Source organism: Salarias fasciatus, chromosome 18, assembly GCF_902148845.1.
Source record: "Salarias fasciatus chromosome 18, fSalaFa1.1, whole genome shotgun sequence".
Taxonomy (NCBI): domain Eukaryota; kingdom Metazoa; phylum Chordata; class Actinopteri; order Blenniiformes; family Blenniidae; genus Salarias; species Salarias fasciatus.
This window is the reverse complement of record NC_043762.1, coordinates 6381711-6396481: the sequence shown is the minus strand read 5'-3', so window position 1 is coordinate 6396481 and position 14771 is coordinate 6381711. Positions and strand designations below refer to the sequence as shown.

Sequence of the window (14771 nt, the reverse complement as noted above, 5' to 3'; positions counted from 1 at the left end):
CATGGTGTTTTTAATTCAGAATTGGTTTATTTTGAATTAAGTAATTTGGAATTATATTGATGAGCTTGGTGTTTACATGGGAAAAACAAAGGATTAAATCCCCTTTAATGCCGGGGTCTGCAGAGCGTTCTGATTGGACGGGGGGTGACTGTGACGTACTGACGTCTCCCGGAAGTAAACGGCGTTTTTCTCGTCTTTCTTGCTTTACTGTGACAAAGTGTTAATACATTTATTAAGAAGCTGATATTTAATGAATTACCGATGACGGACCTGCTTCTGGCCCGCGTGCCGCAGGTTTGCTGGGTTAGAAAACACAGCCAGGAAACTGAACACTTTTAAAAATAAAATTTATTAGCATCTCTAATGTGTATAAATAAAAACATATATGAAACGATGCGTATGACGTGACGTGGCGAGCTGAACGTTGACGGTTACATGTGATACAAAGGAGCAGTTGGTGTTTCAGCCAGTGTCTCGTGAGGAAAACCCGGAAATCAAGCTTTCATAATGCCAAACGTACGGACGGAGCGTCTCCCGGGAGGTCCGCCTTCCCGCCCCTCCCCCAACGCTTTCTGTAAAACGCTTTAATAAAACTCTCGTCTAACACTGCGGGGGCTCGGGGCCGACGCCGCTCCACATCGCTCCACGCTTCAGTCTTCTACGGACAACAGGACACAACGAAGCCGGAACAGAGAAACTCCAGGCGAGACGGGCGGAGCCGTGAGGAGGAGGCCGGGGGAGACGGGGAGCCCCCCGGTGGCCGGACCGAGTATGACGGGAGTCCAGACTGGAGATAAACCTGGAACCGTCACCATTTCAACGCAAACCTGATAACAATCAGCTACTAAAGCTTTTGAAATCGTAACCATATTTTCTGGACTATAAATCCGATCTGCCAGAAAATCAGGGGAGAAGTTGAAGACTTCACTGTCCGTGTTCAGATGTGTTGATGATCCAGCTCAGTCAGCTCCTCTGCTTTCAGAACACAGACATTCTGTTTTCTTCCTCTGAACTCTTCATTTGAACATTTTTACTCGCGCTGTCCGTTTAAATCGCATCAATCGATGGAAGGCTGTCATCGAAAAGAAATAAAAGTCATTTTCCCGTCATTGGGACCTCATTGTTTTTTTCATCCCTGTGCAGAACGGGTGAATTATGAGGATAAGATTCTTCATTTGAAGCTTGATTAACGAGTTCACAAATGATGCTCTCAATCGCATTTTCCAAAAAAATTAATCGTTTACTGCCCTCCTTCGATTAGTCGCAATTAAAACTGACAGCACTAGTTTTAAAATTCTGCTGAGAACATTAATCTTTGTGGAGAAATGTTCTGTTAAAACAGGGTTCTGCAGCTTTCTGCTGTCGTACAGTGACATCTAGTGGCCACAGGTGGTAAGAACCCTACATTCCGAAGGATTAATCAACACTAAAGGTTTCAATTATAGTCCAGGAAATACAGAAACATCGCCGTTTTAGCTCCTGAACCTTTAGACCTGAAGCCAGACGCTCCTGCGTTTGTGACCCTGAAGGTTCGGTTCTCCGTACTGATTAAAGAACTTGTGTTGGCCGCAGGTCTCCGTTCTCCAGAGATCTTCACGCTCTGAGGCAGACGTCAGACAGGGAGGGGTCCTTTCTATTTGGTCATGCTTTAACACAAACTGACGGATATGTACGTAGGACCAGATCCACCCCCACCCCCCCTCGGCCCTGATCGGACCCCCCCGCTCCCCGTACCGGCTGCGATTCCTCCTCACGCCTCACAGAGTGTCCCGGTTTAAGGTGGAGGTTGGGACGTCGAGGAAAACCTGCTTCAAAGTAAAAAAAACCAAAGAAAGGGTGGAGGGTAGAAAATAAAGGAAAGGTGGCGTGTGTGTGTCTGTGTGTGTGTGTGTGTATGTGTGTGTGTGACAGTGAGAGGACCACCTCTGAAGAAAACAGATGGTCTCCGCTCCGTCCCGAGTCTTTAGAAGAGTGCAAACATCCCCTTGGTTTCCCTGATATATCCGTGTGGGCGTGGCCTAAAACTCGGCGAACTCCTTGGCGCATTTCTCGGTCACGGACACGCGGATCTCCTCCTCCTCGTAGTCGTCGAAGTTGCTGGTGTCTCCGGGGCCTCTGCACTTTGGTATGAACGGAGCCTCCACCTGCGGCAGACACACACTTTAACAGGCGGGCAGTGTGTGTGTGTGTGTGTGTGTGTGTGTGTGTTCTAGGTCAAAATGCACTGAGAAGATGAAACAGTCAGATCCAATAGTGATGGAGGTTTTTCTGAAGACACAGTGACCTCTAGTGGTCAACGCTGGGATGACGAGTGCAGTTAGAGTCCAGACAAACATCCTGCGTGTGTGTGTGTGTGTGTGTGTGTGTGTGTGTGTGTGTGTGTGTGTGTGTGTGTGTGTGTGTGCGTGTGCGCTCCACTCAGTATTTACCAAACACACATCGGGAATCAGGAGAGTGTTTGTGTGTAAACTGAGTCTTCAACCCTCTGCTGAGTTTTCAGGACGACTCGTCAACCAGTTAACAAAGGTCAAAGGTCAAAAAAAACAAACTTAAAATGATCACAGCTGAACTTTACTGGATCACAAACATGATTGGTGTGTGTGTGTGTGTGTGTGTGTTTGCTGCGTGTGCCCTTGCCTTCCTCTCGTAGATGGCGATCCAGTCGGTGGTGGCGAACCACTTGTGTCCCTTGATGTCGTTGACGCCGTTCTTCAGGTTGCCGTAGCGTTTGGTCAGATCCACCTGCAGCAGGTTCCTCAGCAGGTCCTTCAGGTCCGAGCTGAAGTGCGACGGGAATCGAACCTGCGCACACGGGAAGAGCACGTCAGTTCGGCGGCGGCGGCGGCGGTGTGACGGCCCGGGCGGAGGCGAGTCGAACGCACCTTCCCCGACACGATCTTCTCGTAGATCTGGATGGGCTGATCGGCGAAGAAGGGGGGGTAACCTGCTGCCATCTCGTAGATGAGGACGCCCAGAGCCCACCAGTCCACCGCCTTGTTATAGCCCTACACACACACACACACACACACACACACACACACACACACACACACACACACACACACACACACACACACACACAGACACACACATCATTATGATGTTTCAGTTTGTGCAGCTTTTCTAGAGACGACAGAAAAATCTCAAACTATACAAAGAAAAAAAACCAGTGATTGTTCAGATGTTATAAGATTCATTTAGAGGGAATAAATAAAGAAAAGAAAAGAAAAGAAAAGAAAAGAAAAAAGAAAAGAAAAGAAGAGGTTTACTTTGCTGAGGATGATTTCTGGAGCCAGGTACTCTGGCGTCCCGCACAGCGTCCAGGTCCGACCTTTGACCCGCTTAGCAAATCCAAAATCTGTCACCTGGAAGCAGGAGGAGGAGGAGGAGGAGGAGGAGGAGGAAGAGGAGGAGGAGGTCATCCATATTTGTATCTCTTTGCACCTGATTTAACTCTCTTTCTTCTTTCACACACCGAAGAAAACATCAAAGAAAAAAAGTTTCCAGTTCTTTGATCTCACAGAGTAAAAAGTTCAAAGAATTTTTTAATGTTCATTATGATGAATTATGGCCGATGATGATGAAATAGTGAAAAATAAATGGTGAATAGTGAGAAAAAAAAAGGAACAGTTATATTTTTCATGACGTGTACACTAAATTAAGAAGAATAAAACAAAAAGTTTTATCTGAAATGAAGGGAAGAAATGTCAGTTTGAATGAAACTATAAAAACCTTGGTTGAATTTTCAGGGTTAACAGTGAAGCTGAAGCACAGAGCAGGTTATACTAACAGTTACTTTCAATGTTTTATGTATTAAAGAGCTGCTTCATTCATCAGAGCTTCATTTTTCAACAGTTCTGAACTTTTTAATGAAACTCCATCTGAAAAATGATGGAAATATTCTGACACTTGAAGATTAGTTTTGAATTTTCACGACTGGTGAGTTAAAATTATAAAGCAGGTTGAAATAAACGGAATGATCTCCTTTCTTTTTTTAAGTGATTTAGTGTGAAACAGGAAGTAAAGTGAGAGGCGGGAGCGCTGCGCTCGGACCTGAATGTATCCGTGGTGATCGATCAGCAGGTTCTCCGGCTTCAGGTCTCTGTAGATCAGATCTAAGGAGTGGAGGTATTCGAAGGTCAGGACGATCTGAGCGGCGTAGAAGCGGGCGTGAGGTTCACTGCAGGAGAGAACGGCGGGAGTCAAACCACAGGGCGGAGCCGGGCGGAGCCGGGGCGGAGCCGGGCGGAGCCGGGGCGGCGCTCCGCCTCCTACCTGAACCTGCCGATCCGCCGCAGGTGTGAGAACATCTCTCCTCCGGGAACGTACTCCATCACCATGTAGAGGTTGGAGTTGTCCTGCGGGGGGGGGAAGGGTCTCCGGTCAGATTCCGGGTGGCGCCAGGCGGACGGGAGCGGCGCGTCTTACCTTGAAGGAGTACTCCAGTCTGACGAGGAAGGGGAAGCTGACCGCCTGTAATATCCGCTTCTCGTTTAGCGTGTGTTCGATCTGTTTGAGCTTCACCACCTGAAGTAGAGCGAAAACACCCAGAATGCAACAGGGTTTTTTCATCAAAGTTGCGTTTAGAGCCATTTTCTGTAGGGGCTGTTAAAATACTGATGCTCTTCAGAGGACAGGTCTGAGGAGAGAGTTGTGAGCGCTCTCCTCCCACCTTCTGCTTGTCCAGGATCTTCATGGCGAAGTACTGCTCTGTGGCTTTGTGTTTGACCAGCATGACTCGGCCGAAGGAGCCGGTTCCCAGCGTCTTTAGCCGCTCGAAGTCGTCGAGGCACGTGGTGCTCTGCAGGGGGAGAAGGTTCCGATTCCATCAACGCGTTCTGCTCCTCCTACCTCCTCAACAGCGGCGGGTTCTGGACCAGACGAGCTGACGGAAACTACACTGCTGACAGAATCATCTCTGGGATTTATGGTAAATCTATGGAATAAAAGTTTGTTAAAATATTTCTTATTTTCTTTTAAATTCTGTGTATAATTGTACATAAAGTACATTTTTACATTTTTTTTAGACTAAAGTTAAAATTCATTGAAATATTTAAAAGAAAAATAATCTGTGGGATTAAATCACATTTTCTAAATTAAGTAAAAAAAGACAAATCTGGCCTTGTTCGTTTGTCTTTCTATTAAAAGCACTTGCATTTTTGATTAGGTCTATTTAAGCTTTTTGTATTAGGAATATCATTACTCAAAATTAATGAATTTTTTTTAATGAAATGAAGATAATTTTCTTCAATGAGACTGTCAAATAAATTTTTTTTATAATAATTTAAGCTAAGGTTGATTTTCAGGAAATATTATGAAAAAAAATATTGACATCAACATGTTTAATATGGAAATGTCAGAATTTAAATTGAGAATGTAAAAAATCAATCTTTCAAATTCCGTCAAGTTTAACATATTATTGTTAAAATGAACTCAAATATTAAATACATTTTGTGTTCAGTTTTGAAAAACAAATTGTTTAATGTATAGTAATAACAACAACAACAACAATTATTATTATTTATTGGATTTTCCTTGATTATAACTGAAACAGAAAACACACACACACACACACACACACACACACACACACACACACACACACACACACACACTCACCTGTGGCGGACATTCCCATTTCCGTAAGAAATCTTCTTTGGCTTTGGCTAGAAACTCTTTGACTGAACACAGAGAAGAAACAGTCAATCAGTGAGTTTGCTTCGTTTAAAGCATCGTCTCTGGATTAAAGTCAAACTATTTCACCAGACGGGGGACGGGGGTGGGGGTGGGGGGGGTAGTGGGGGTAGTGGAGGTGGTGGGGGAGGGCAGAAACGGTAAATCAGAAGAAAAGACAGCACAGTCCACTCTCATCTGGATGGAAATCAAAGGTTAAAAAGTCTAAACCAAAACGAGCACGTCACAGAGGAAGAGGCAGGCAGACAAACTCCCTGCACTTCCTGTTGTCACCACCGGGGGGCGCCACCAGGGGGTTGGCTTTGATTTTTTTTTTATTGTAAACTGTACGGCGGCATTGTGAATGTTTCAGCAGTTTCGTTTATTTTCCATCGCACACTAGCCAGCCAAGTTAGCCACTAGCATGTTAGCCTCACATCAATCAGCTGCTAGCATGTTAGCCTAGCCGGTCACATCAACCCAAAAACTGCACCAAAACTAAATTACTGTTTTAAAAAAGCTGCACAGATTTTCCACAGAATCACATTTAGTTAATTTTACTAATAATAAATAAATAATTATCAATTGGAGTTTTGGTCCAATATATTAGAAATGTTTAACTTAACAAACTGAAATCTGTTTCAGTGTCTGGGACTTTGACAAACTTACAGTTCTAAGACCTAAAAGCTGAAAACAAGAAACAGGCTAGTAATTTTTTTTTTTTTTTTTTTTAATATTGAAATATCTATTCAATCAGTCCACAACTGCAAATCTTATTCTAGTTTTAGTTTACCTCCTCTTTTCACAAATCTGGACATTATTTGAGTTTTACCCTCCACTGATTTCTTCAGAATATATAAGATACTTGTTTTATTGTTGTATGAGCTAGAAATGGTGTTTTTAAAAAAAATAAATAAATAAATACATTTTATATTTTTTGAATAAATCAGGAATTCTTGTCCAGAATCAGAAAGGCCCTGCTGAGCCTCGGCGGAGCCCCGATGGTGAAACAGGACGGAGTTTGCTTGGTTCAGAGGGAGGAAGAGGAGGAAGAGGAGGGGCCACAGCAGGAAGTACAGGCTCCTCTACCAAAAAAACAGCGAGCAAAACAAACCAATGGCAGAAAGACAGCAGCAGAAATCCAGAGTGACAGAAAGCAGATGAGAGGAAAACCAAATGAAAAGGGTTAGAGAGCAGAGCAGAGCGGAGCCGGGCGGAGCAGAGCAGCAGGCACATCCAGCAGGAGCCTACCGAAGGTCTCTGATACCCAGCAGGTGAACACCACCCACATGGAGGGAGACACACAGGAGAGAGAGCGTCACACACACACACATACACACACACACACACACACACACACACACACAGAAACCTGCGGGAGTCAAACACGGCGCCGCCGGACGGACCGGTGGAGCAGACTGGTTCATCTCACACAATGAATCACTTTCCCATCGCTTCTCTCAAAGACGGGCGAGAAACGAAGAGTGAGGCTCTCTACGGACAAACGCGTCGGCACACACTCCACACACACACACAAACACACCCACACACACATAGAAAATCACAACGTTCAGCGTCACATTGTTGAGATAAAGCTCTGGAAAAGCCAGCTGGAATCTGAGTTCAGTAAAGTGAAATGACAAAAAACACTGTCGATCAAGTCTGTTTAAATATGTCCTATATGACTGTCACACACACACACACACACACACACACACACACACACACACACACACACACACACACACACACACACACACACACCGAGCGAGCGCTGCTCCAGCTGGTGTCATCTATAAACAGTAAACACAGACAAGTGATCAGGAAGTCAAGTCGGCGGCTTACACGGCTTCAAGGCTGGCTGACTGATCCCGTCCCCCCCCCCCCCCCCGGTGGCCACCAGACCCCTGATACCACCCAACACCTCCCTGACACCATCCACCACAACCACTGCACCTAAAGACGTACTCTGAAACTATGAAGTCTGTAAATCGGTCGTCTTATTGTCTTCATCGCGGCGACAGTTTCACGTCTCAGTGTTCTGGTGTCACAGGGCGACATCTACTGGCCAGATGTGGTATCAACTGCTTTGTATAACATACAGGGCACTATAGAGTATTTGCAGCTGACGTCATACACCCAGCCTCGCAATGCACGCCGGGTAGTCGCCGTCATGTTGGAGTGAAAACAAACATTCGGGCGTATGAGGCTCTTTCACTATTCGAGAGGATTATGCCCCTAATTTTGGTCAGAGGAGAGCGTGAATAGATGGAAAAAGATCACAAAACGGTAAAGACACAAAATATGTTGTGTTTGGTGTGAATAGCGTTGAGATTTGGTGAAGAAGTGTGTGAGAAACATGCGATCTGAGGTGTTGGCTGTGAAATGTAAAGATCGGTTTTGGGTTTGTTCTGCCGCTGACGGGAGGCGGTCGGCTCAGAGAATATTCTGCCTGCTGTCTCTTAAAGTGGAGATTTCCTAGTTTCATATGATATCCAATATGTTGGGGTGGAGCACACGGATCTTGCGTTGTGTTGCATTTTGTGTCGGGAGGTTCGGGTGCAGGGGGCGCGTCGAATTGTTGCATATGGATTTTCAGGGACCGTCGGGCCGAACGGGTTAAAATGACTTCTGTGATGAACAAGTCCATTTTGGCCTGGAGTTTAACACTGACGTGCGAGTTAGCAGATCTACACACCTGAGACTTTACAAGAACGCTGTCCGTGTTGTCCCAGTGCTCCCACAAAGCCGGAAACGAAAAACTTGTAGGAACCCAGGCTCTTGTACACCTTCATCGCTGCTTTTGTGTACGCCAAAGAACTGTCGATTAGATAGCAGTAAATGTCGGCGTACTCCAGGTTGGGGGGTTCTTGAGTGTCAGCCGTGCATGGCTGGAACAGGGGGGCTGGCTTCAAGTACGGGCCATGCTGCAAGCCTGAAATCCGTAATTTCTCCCGGTATCGGTCTTTGTGTGTTACATTGCGGTGGGCGATATGCCCGAAAATTTATATCACGGGATAACTTGATATATAAATTTCAGCATAACAGTGTTTTAATGGTTACCATAGCACATGGTGAACGCATGGAAGTAGGAAGTAGTTTTTAAACTATTAAATAACAGAAGTCAAGTTACTTTGACTCCAAACCATGTCCAGATGACAAATCAGGGGTCGGCAACTTGATTTGGCGTCAGGCCAATTTTTTTTTTTTTTTTGACTGATCCCCGTTCGTGGGTGGCTAAGCTAACAGCTGACTGAGGCACCGGTAGCGTCTATCAGCAGCTACTTTTACGACGCGTCCCTGAAGGCAGCAGGAGCTGCAGGGCTCCGGTTGTTCACTGAATCAGAGGGTTTCCAGGTGTTTCAGAGGTAATGAAGGCGGTTTAGGAGGAGCTGGATACTAACGGGTTAATGGACGGTGTTACTGCCTCCGTGAAGCAGCTGCCTCAAATTCTCAAAATCATCTGGCGGGCCAGATACTGTTTTTTGGGCGGTGGGCCGCCAGTTACAGATTGCGGTTATAGATGTTGCACCAATCTTTTTCACGAGCTCTTCCTCTGTCTGTCCACTGCTCGCCACCATCGCTGTTGTTGTGTACTACTTCTTCTGGGAACCGGGCATCTAAAAAGTTGCATTACTGCCACCTAGAGGACATAATGTGCTATCGCGGTTGGGCAGTATGACCAAAATCCCCACCGTGGGCCAAATTTATATTGCATAGGGTTTATACCGTTTATACCGCACCCGGTCATTAAAGGAGACGGGCTTTTAATGGAGTACAGGTAATTATTAGAGGATTTACGGTATGATAAAAATGAAAATGAAAATTAGGTTGCGTGTTTTGTCAGCGCTTAAATTTGATCTGTGTGGGATTTTTTATAAATTGTTTATTTTTTTCCAGTTTTCCTTTTATTTCTTTATTTCAAGGCCCATGCAAGTGTTTTTGTTAAAATTACCTTAGTAGTATAACTATATTGCCTATACAGTTAAATGCTGAGGTTTTGCCATTCGATCAAAGATCCTATTTTTGAAAAAATGTTTAATTGTGCTTCTTTACACAGAAAAAAATTGATTAAAATCGTTTATCGGATTTCAAGCAAAAAAAAAATCAAGATTTATTTTTTTGCCTATATCGCCCAGCCCTACAACTGATATTTGAATTATTATGATAAATCAGCAGAAATAACAAGAAATGTAAACTCTAAAGGTATGAGACAAATCATTAAGGCTGTTTTTCATATTTAGAAGTTATTAGGGGTGGGACGAGACACAAATTCCACGAGACAAGATGTCTCACGAGATTGAGTCCACGAGACGAGACGGGGGGGGGGGGGGGGGGGCCTTGTACGGCCACGGTGCCCCCCCCAGTACACTGCACCTTCACCTAGTTCGCCTATTCCCATTCAAACCGAGGCGCGCAGACGACACCATGACTGCATTTGCACTTCATGCCACTAGGTGTGCTGTTTGCATGTTCAACCTTATTTTACACAGACACCACAGAACAAGAAGGGCGCCGCAGCCGCTGCAGGCTCTCTCTTGCATGTTGTTAGAAAAAGAGTGTGAGCCGGCAAGACGTGGTAAAATGTTCATGCGATGCACCGTTTTTTCAATAAAAAAGAAGAACTGAACGATCGTTTCCGCACATTTTATTTATGTCGTAGCAATCAAACTGTATCACAAGTAGTTTGTGTGCTCAAAAGACCAAGATTCCTTGCAGATAGAACATGCGCAGAACAGTATTTCATGTCCCTTTCGACCGGGTTTTTAAATATGAATATGAGCATATTCGGGGTTTTGCACATCTTTATATGGCTGTGTGTGCGCCATGTAATGTATTATTCCGTCAATATTCCAGTTAAAAAACGTACACATAAACGTACTCAATCTCGCGGTATTTCGATCTCGCGAGATCTCATAACACGAGATCTTGTCCCATCTCTAGAAGTTATTATTTTTATTTTTACATTATGATTCTAAAATGCTCTCATGAAAACAGTACGGATTTACAGGCACTATACTTCAAATTAATGAGATTTCAGTGGATCTTATGGTTTAAGATATGGTCCCATTTCTGAGGGATTAATTTAAAAGGAATTCAAACAGATTTTTACACTAAATATTAAATATTTAAATATGATTTATAGTTAAATATTATTGAAAAAGTGCAGATATTTAAGAATGTTCTTTTTTTACTTGTGACAATACAGTTTAAAGGAAAACGATTTTATGAAATATTTTGAAACAGTGTTTTTGATTTAAATTACTTACAAACTTAATCACTCAAAATGAAATAATTCTAACAATAGACTGACGGGAAATAAACTGTCATTTCCAGCCATTTTCCCCACAGTTTGCTGAGTCTTTGAACGCAGCACAGCTCCTGCGGGTGTTGCATTCACGACTGATGTGGGGCAGGATTTGGGAGTTTGTGCACGAGACCCCGGGGCGATGATCGGACTGGTGACACGGGAACACGGGAGGGCCAGGGCCGGGGCAGAGACGGGGCCGGGGCCGGGGCCGGGCCGAGGACCGGGGCCGGGCCGGGGCCGGGGCCGGGGCCGGGGCCGGGTTAAGCTTATGTCAGGGTGTTCAAAGCCTGTAAAACCTCTTATCCTCTGACGAAGGTCCGTCGACAAGCTGCTGCTCAGCGGCAGGTGAGTGACGAGGGGCCGGACAGACCTTCACCACAGATTACTGCAGGAGGGTGTGTGTGTGTGTGTGTGTGTGTGTGTGTGAGAGAGAGAGAGAGAGAGGGACAAGCAGTGAGACAGTAGTAGGTCGCAGTTTTATGAATGGAAACAGAACATTTGTCATTTCTTCACCATATTTGGTCACGAAGAGTTTTGTTTATGCAGCCGAGGGGAGAAGCATGGAGACACACGCACACACACACATGCACGCACGCACGCACGCACGCGTGCAGTCTGACCCCCAAACCTGATTCCCTGCAGTCCCACATTCAGCGTGACTTAAAGTCCTCCGGCTTAAAGTCTCTTTCCTCTCTCAGCATGTAGTTCTAATTTAAATCTCATATATAGATATGAAATATACTTCTTAAAACTATTACTGCACATTTCCAAACACATGGAGAGTTTTAATGAATATCTGGCCTCTATCAGCATTTAGTCCGAATTAAACAAGTGCAAATATTTTCATTTAAACTGATGTAAAGAAAAAAAAGTACTTTTAAGACATTGTCTTGAACAAAGGCAGTTTTTACGACAAAAAACTGATTTGTTTTTATTTTTAAAGCTTTAATGTGGACAGAAAACGACAAAAAGCAAAAAGTCAAGAATTTCACAAACAAATGACAGTTTCCCTTTAGGATTATCTAATCCAGGTTTAACAGATCCAGTGAGGTGGAAATGCAGTGTCCCTGTTAGGATTCTCATCGGTGTATAATAAAGTTATCCTCTCCGTGGTGATGTAAACCTTTATTCTGAAAGTTTAATCCAGGTTTAACTAATCTAAAGCTCCCGTTACTTTCAGTTGGACCTGATCTGACGAAGTCTGAACATTTTCATTATGTTTTCATGACTTTAATCTTCTAGATGTGTATTTTTAAATTAAACTAAGACCAAATGCAGGAAAAAAAATGGAACTTTTCACCAGTTCTGATGAAAGTTCAGTCTCTTTTGGATAGTTTAATCCAGGTTTGACATGTAAATGTGAGTTGGAAGCAGCTGAACCGCAGTCCAGAGAGGTTTTTCTGCTCATCTCCTGCAGGTTAAAGGAGATTTGTTCACCCGCTCCCGAACAGACGCCGTGTTTGAGGGAATCTTCGGCCTATTCGGGATAATCTGGCCAGGATTGAACAGATCTAACTGTGTGTTTGGAGGAGCTCCAGCACGCCGGCATGTCGGGAAAAAGAGAGAGATTCTGTTCTAGTCCAAACTTTATCTGAGTACAAATGAGAACAATCTGTCTGATTTCATTCACAAAAACTTCAGTTTGAGAAATATGTCCAAAATATGCATCGTATGTGAGGAGAGCGGGACGTTCGCTGCCTCTGCTTCAAATTCAGACTTCGACGAGACATTTCTAACTCTCCTCTAATACAGTCATACCACACTAGATTCAGGTGTTTCTACCTGATCATGGCCGAACACAGAGTGACCCATCCGGCTGAGGAGTTAATGCTGAGGAGTTAAGGATCAATGGCGAAAGGTATCTGGTTCCTTTTAAGTTCATACTGGAAAACTGGTTTCAATTGTTGAAAATGGTCAAAAATGTAGATTTCTGCCCATTTGAAACACAGATTGAATTGTGAAATAAGTGAAAAGTACGATTCAGCAAAGGGTCAAAAGTTGGCCCAAAGAGATAAATCCTGATTACATTAAAGGGCTCACAATCAGCTGTGTGTCACTAGAAGACCAGGAAATTAATGCACCCCCTGAAACCATGCTGCCAGGGACATCAAGATGAATTTTAGTCTAAATCATCAAACGATCATGGAAAGCTTTTCAGCGTTTCAGTCTTGTAATACCGCTTTGTGCCACCAGACGGTGCAGTGAGCTACTGGAACTTTCTCACTGCATTCAAACCAAAGACAGAAAAAGAATGTGACAGAAACAAAGGACAAATATGATGAAGACGCTGGTTTTAGTAACGCAGAGCAGCGGCTCAGTGACGCCTCCTACAGCACAAACATGACATTATTCATTCCATTCGTACTGCAGCTTTAAAAGTTTGGAGAAAACAGTATCATGTGTTCTTTTAGGCTTTAAATAATCTAGAAAATCTGCTAAATCCAATTAAAATTGTGTGAAATTCTCAGCAAAGTACAAATACCTGAAATACTACTTAACTATAACAACATCGACATGTAGCTTAATACTAACCTCATCTCTGTAGACTTAAAAAAAAATCAGTGAGTCAAATTAAAAACAATAAATGAAAAAGTACATTTTCATTCATAATATAATGTAATCCATTACTGATATTTTTATATGGCTTAAAGAGTAGTGAAGAAGATTACCAGTGCAGTGCAGACTTGTAAAGAAGTAATGCAAGTAGCATACTGTGTAATTACAGTAATGTGAGTTCTTATAGTTCATTGCTACCACCTGTTATGATCATAACATATTTTAAATGCTGAAAATTGTACTTAATAAGTAGTACACACTTGAAAATAACAGTAATATTTGCCTATAATACTTTTTATTACAGTAAATTGAGTGTATATGATCCAATATGAGACATTTTACTGACGGTAACAGTTACTCGTCTGCTCTCAGTTGCATTTGAAAGTGATTTAACATACATTAATTGGAAATTAAAGTATAAAAAGTGTGAGTTGGAACCAGAAAGCTGGGCTGGCTGGTGCCCAGAAGGACCGGCTGTGAGCCAGATGTCTCCCCGGGACAGGCCGGCCCCGGGCGGCGGGGTCCGGCCGGAGGAGGCGGTGGTCTGAGCGGGGCCTTCTGGAGGGCTAATCCCCCCGACCCGCGGCTAAAGTTAGCCGGCTAGCTGAGCTCCCGGAGCCCCGTGACGGGCCAGCCGCTTACCGGGCGGCTTAACGGAGGAGGTTAGGGCGGCCCGGAGCGGTAACAGGTTGTCCGGAGCGCCCCCACCTCCTCCACCTCCTGCCCCCGGTGACCCCCGCCTCCTCCACCCCGCCGCTGGATGCTAACATCCCGCAGCCGTCACACGGGCCGCAGGAGCTCGGGGGTCCGGAGCGGCGGAGGGTCGTAGGATGTGAGGCGGCCCTGCGCCTCCTCCAGCCCGGCTCTCCGCTGCTCCGGAGCTCCCCCCCGGAGCTCCCCCGGAGCTCCCCGGAGCTCCTGACCTCCCAGCCCCGCGGCGTGAATCCCCTCCCCGGCGGGGCCGCGCCGCAGCCCGGACTCACCGCTCTCCAGCTCGTTGCCCTTCTTGGCGGTGGCTGCGTTGCCCATGGTGCGGAAGACCCGGAGCAGAGATGGTGGCGGCGGCGGCGGCGGCTACGGCGAACCTCCCCGCTGATGAGTGCGTGTTTTCCCCCTAAAACGAAGCAGGTGAAGCCGCGGCGGAGCAGGCGGTGGTAAACAGCGAGGAGGTGCAGTGCGCGCTCCCGCTGCTCCTTCTCCTCCTGCTGCTGCTACAGGAGCTGCAGCGGAC

The 14771-nt window shown here is 45.0% G+C and overlaps 2 protein-coding genes across 3 annotated transcripts in view; one reads left to right on the top strand and one right to left on the bottom strand.

The window, feature by feature from the left end:
* Positions 1–3724, top strand: part of gpaa1 (glycosylphosphatidylinositol anchor attachment 1) — a 19341-nt gene extending 15617 nt beyond the window's left edge. Inside the window, exon 14 of the mRNA XM_030114345.1 lies at positions 3712–3724. The gene's annotated coding sequence lies outside the window, so the exon portion shown is untranslated. The remainder of the gene's footprint in view (positions 1–3711) is intronic.
* prkacbb (protein kinase, cAMP-dependent, catalytic, beta b) lies at positions 1879–14771 on the bottom strand. 2 transcript variants are annotated; one of them, XM_030114346.1, is made up of 11 exons: positions 14524–14771; positions 6925–6933; positions 5620–5681; positions 4673–4801; positions 4429–4527; positions 4276–4358; positions 4054–4180; positions 3270–3365; positions 2883–3005; positions 2638–2802; positions 1879–2144 (listed from the first exon to the last, which is right to left on the bottom strand). In XM_030114346.1, the coding sequence occupies exons 1-11, from the start codon at positions 14567–14569 to the stop codon at positions 2019–2021; spliced, it is 1065 nt and encodes a 354-aa protein (XP_029970206.1). In that variant the 5' UTR covers positions 14570–14771; the 3' UTR covers positions 1879–2018. The 2 variants fall into 2 exon arrangements, with proteins under 2 accessions (XP_029970206.1, XP_029970208.1); XM_030114348.1 differs by lacking the exon at positions 6925–6933 and having other exon boundaries at positions 14524–14770.

Coding starts and splice junctions, on each gene's coding strand:
- prkacbb (XM_030114346.1), bottom strand. CDS start 14,569: ATGGGCAACGCAGCCACCGCCAAGAAGGGCAACGAGCTGGAGAGCG. Junction 4,802..5,619: donor AATGGGAATGTCCGCCACAG/GTGAGTGTGTGT, acceptor CTCCCCCTGCAG/AGCACCACGTGCCTCGACGA. Junction 3,366..4,053: donor ATCACCACGGATACATTCAG/GTCCGAGCGCAG, acceptor TCCTGCTTCCAG/GTGACAGATTTTGGATTTGC.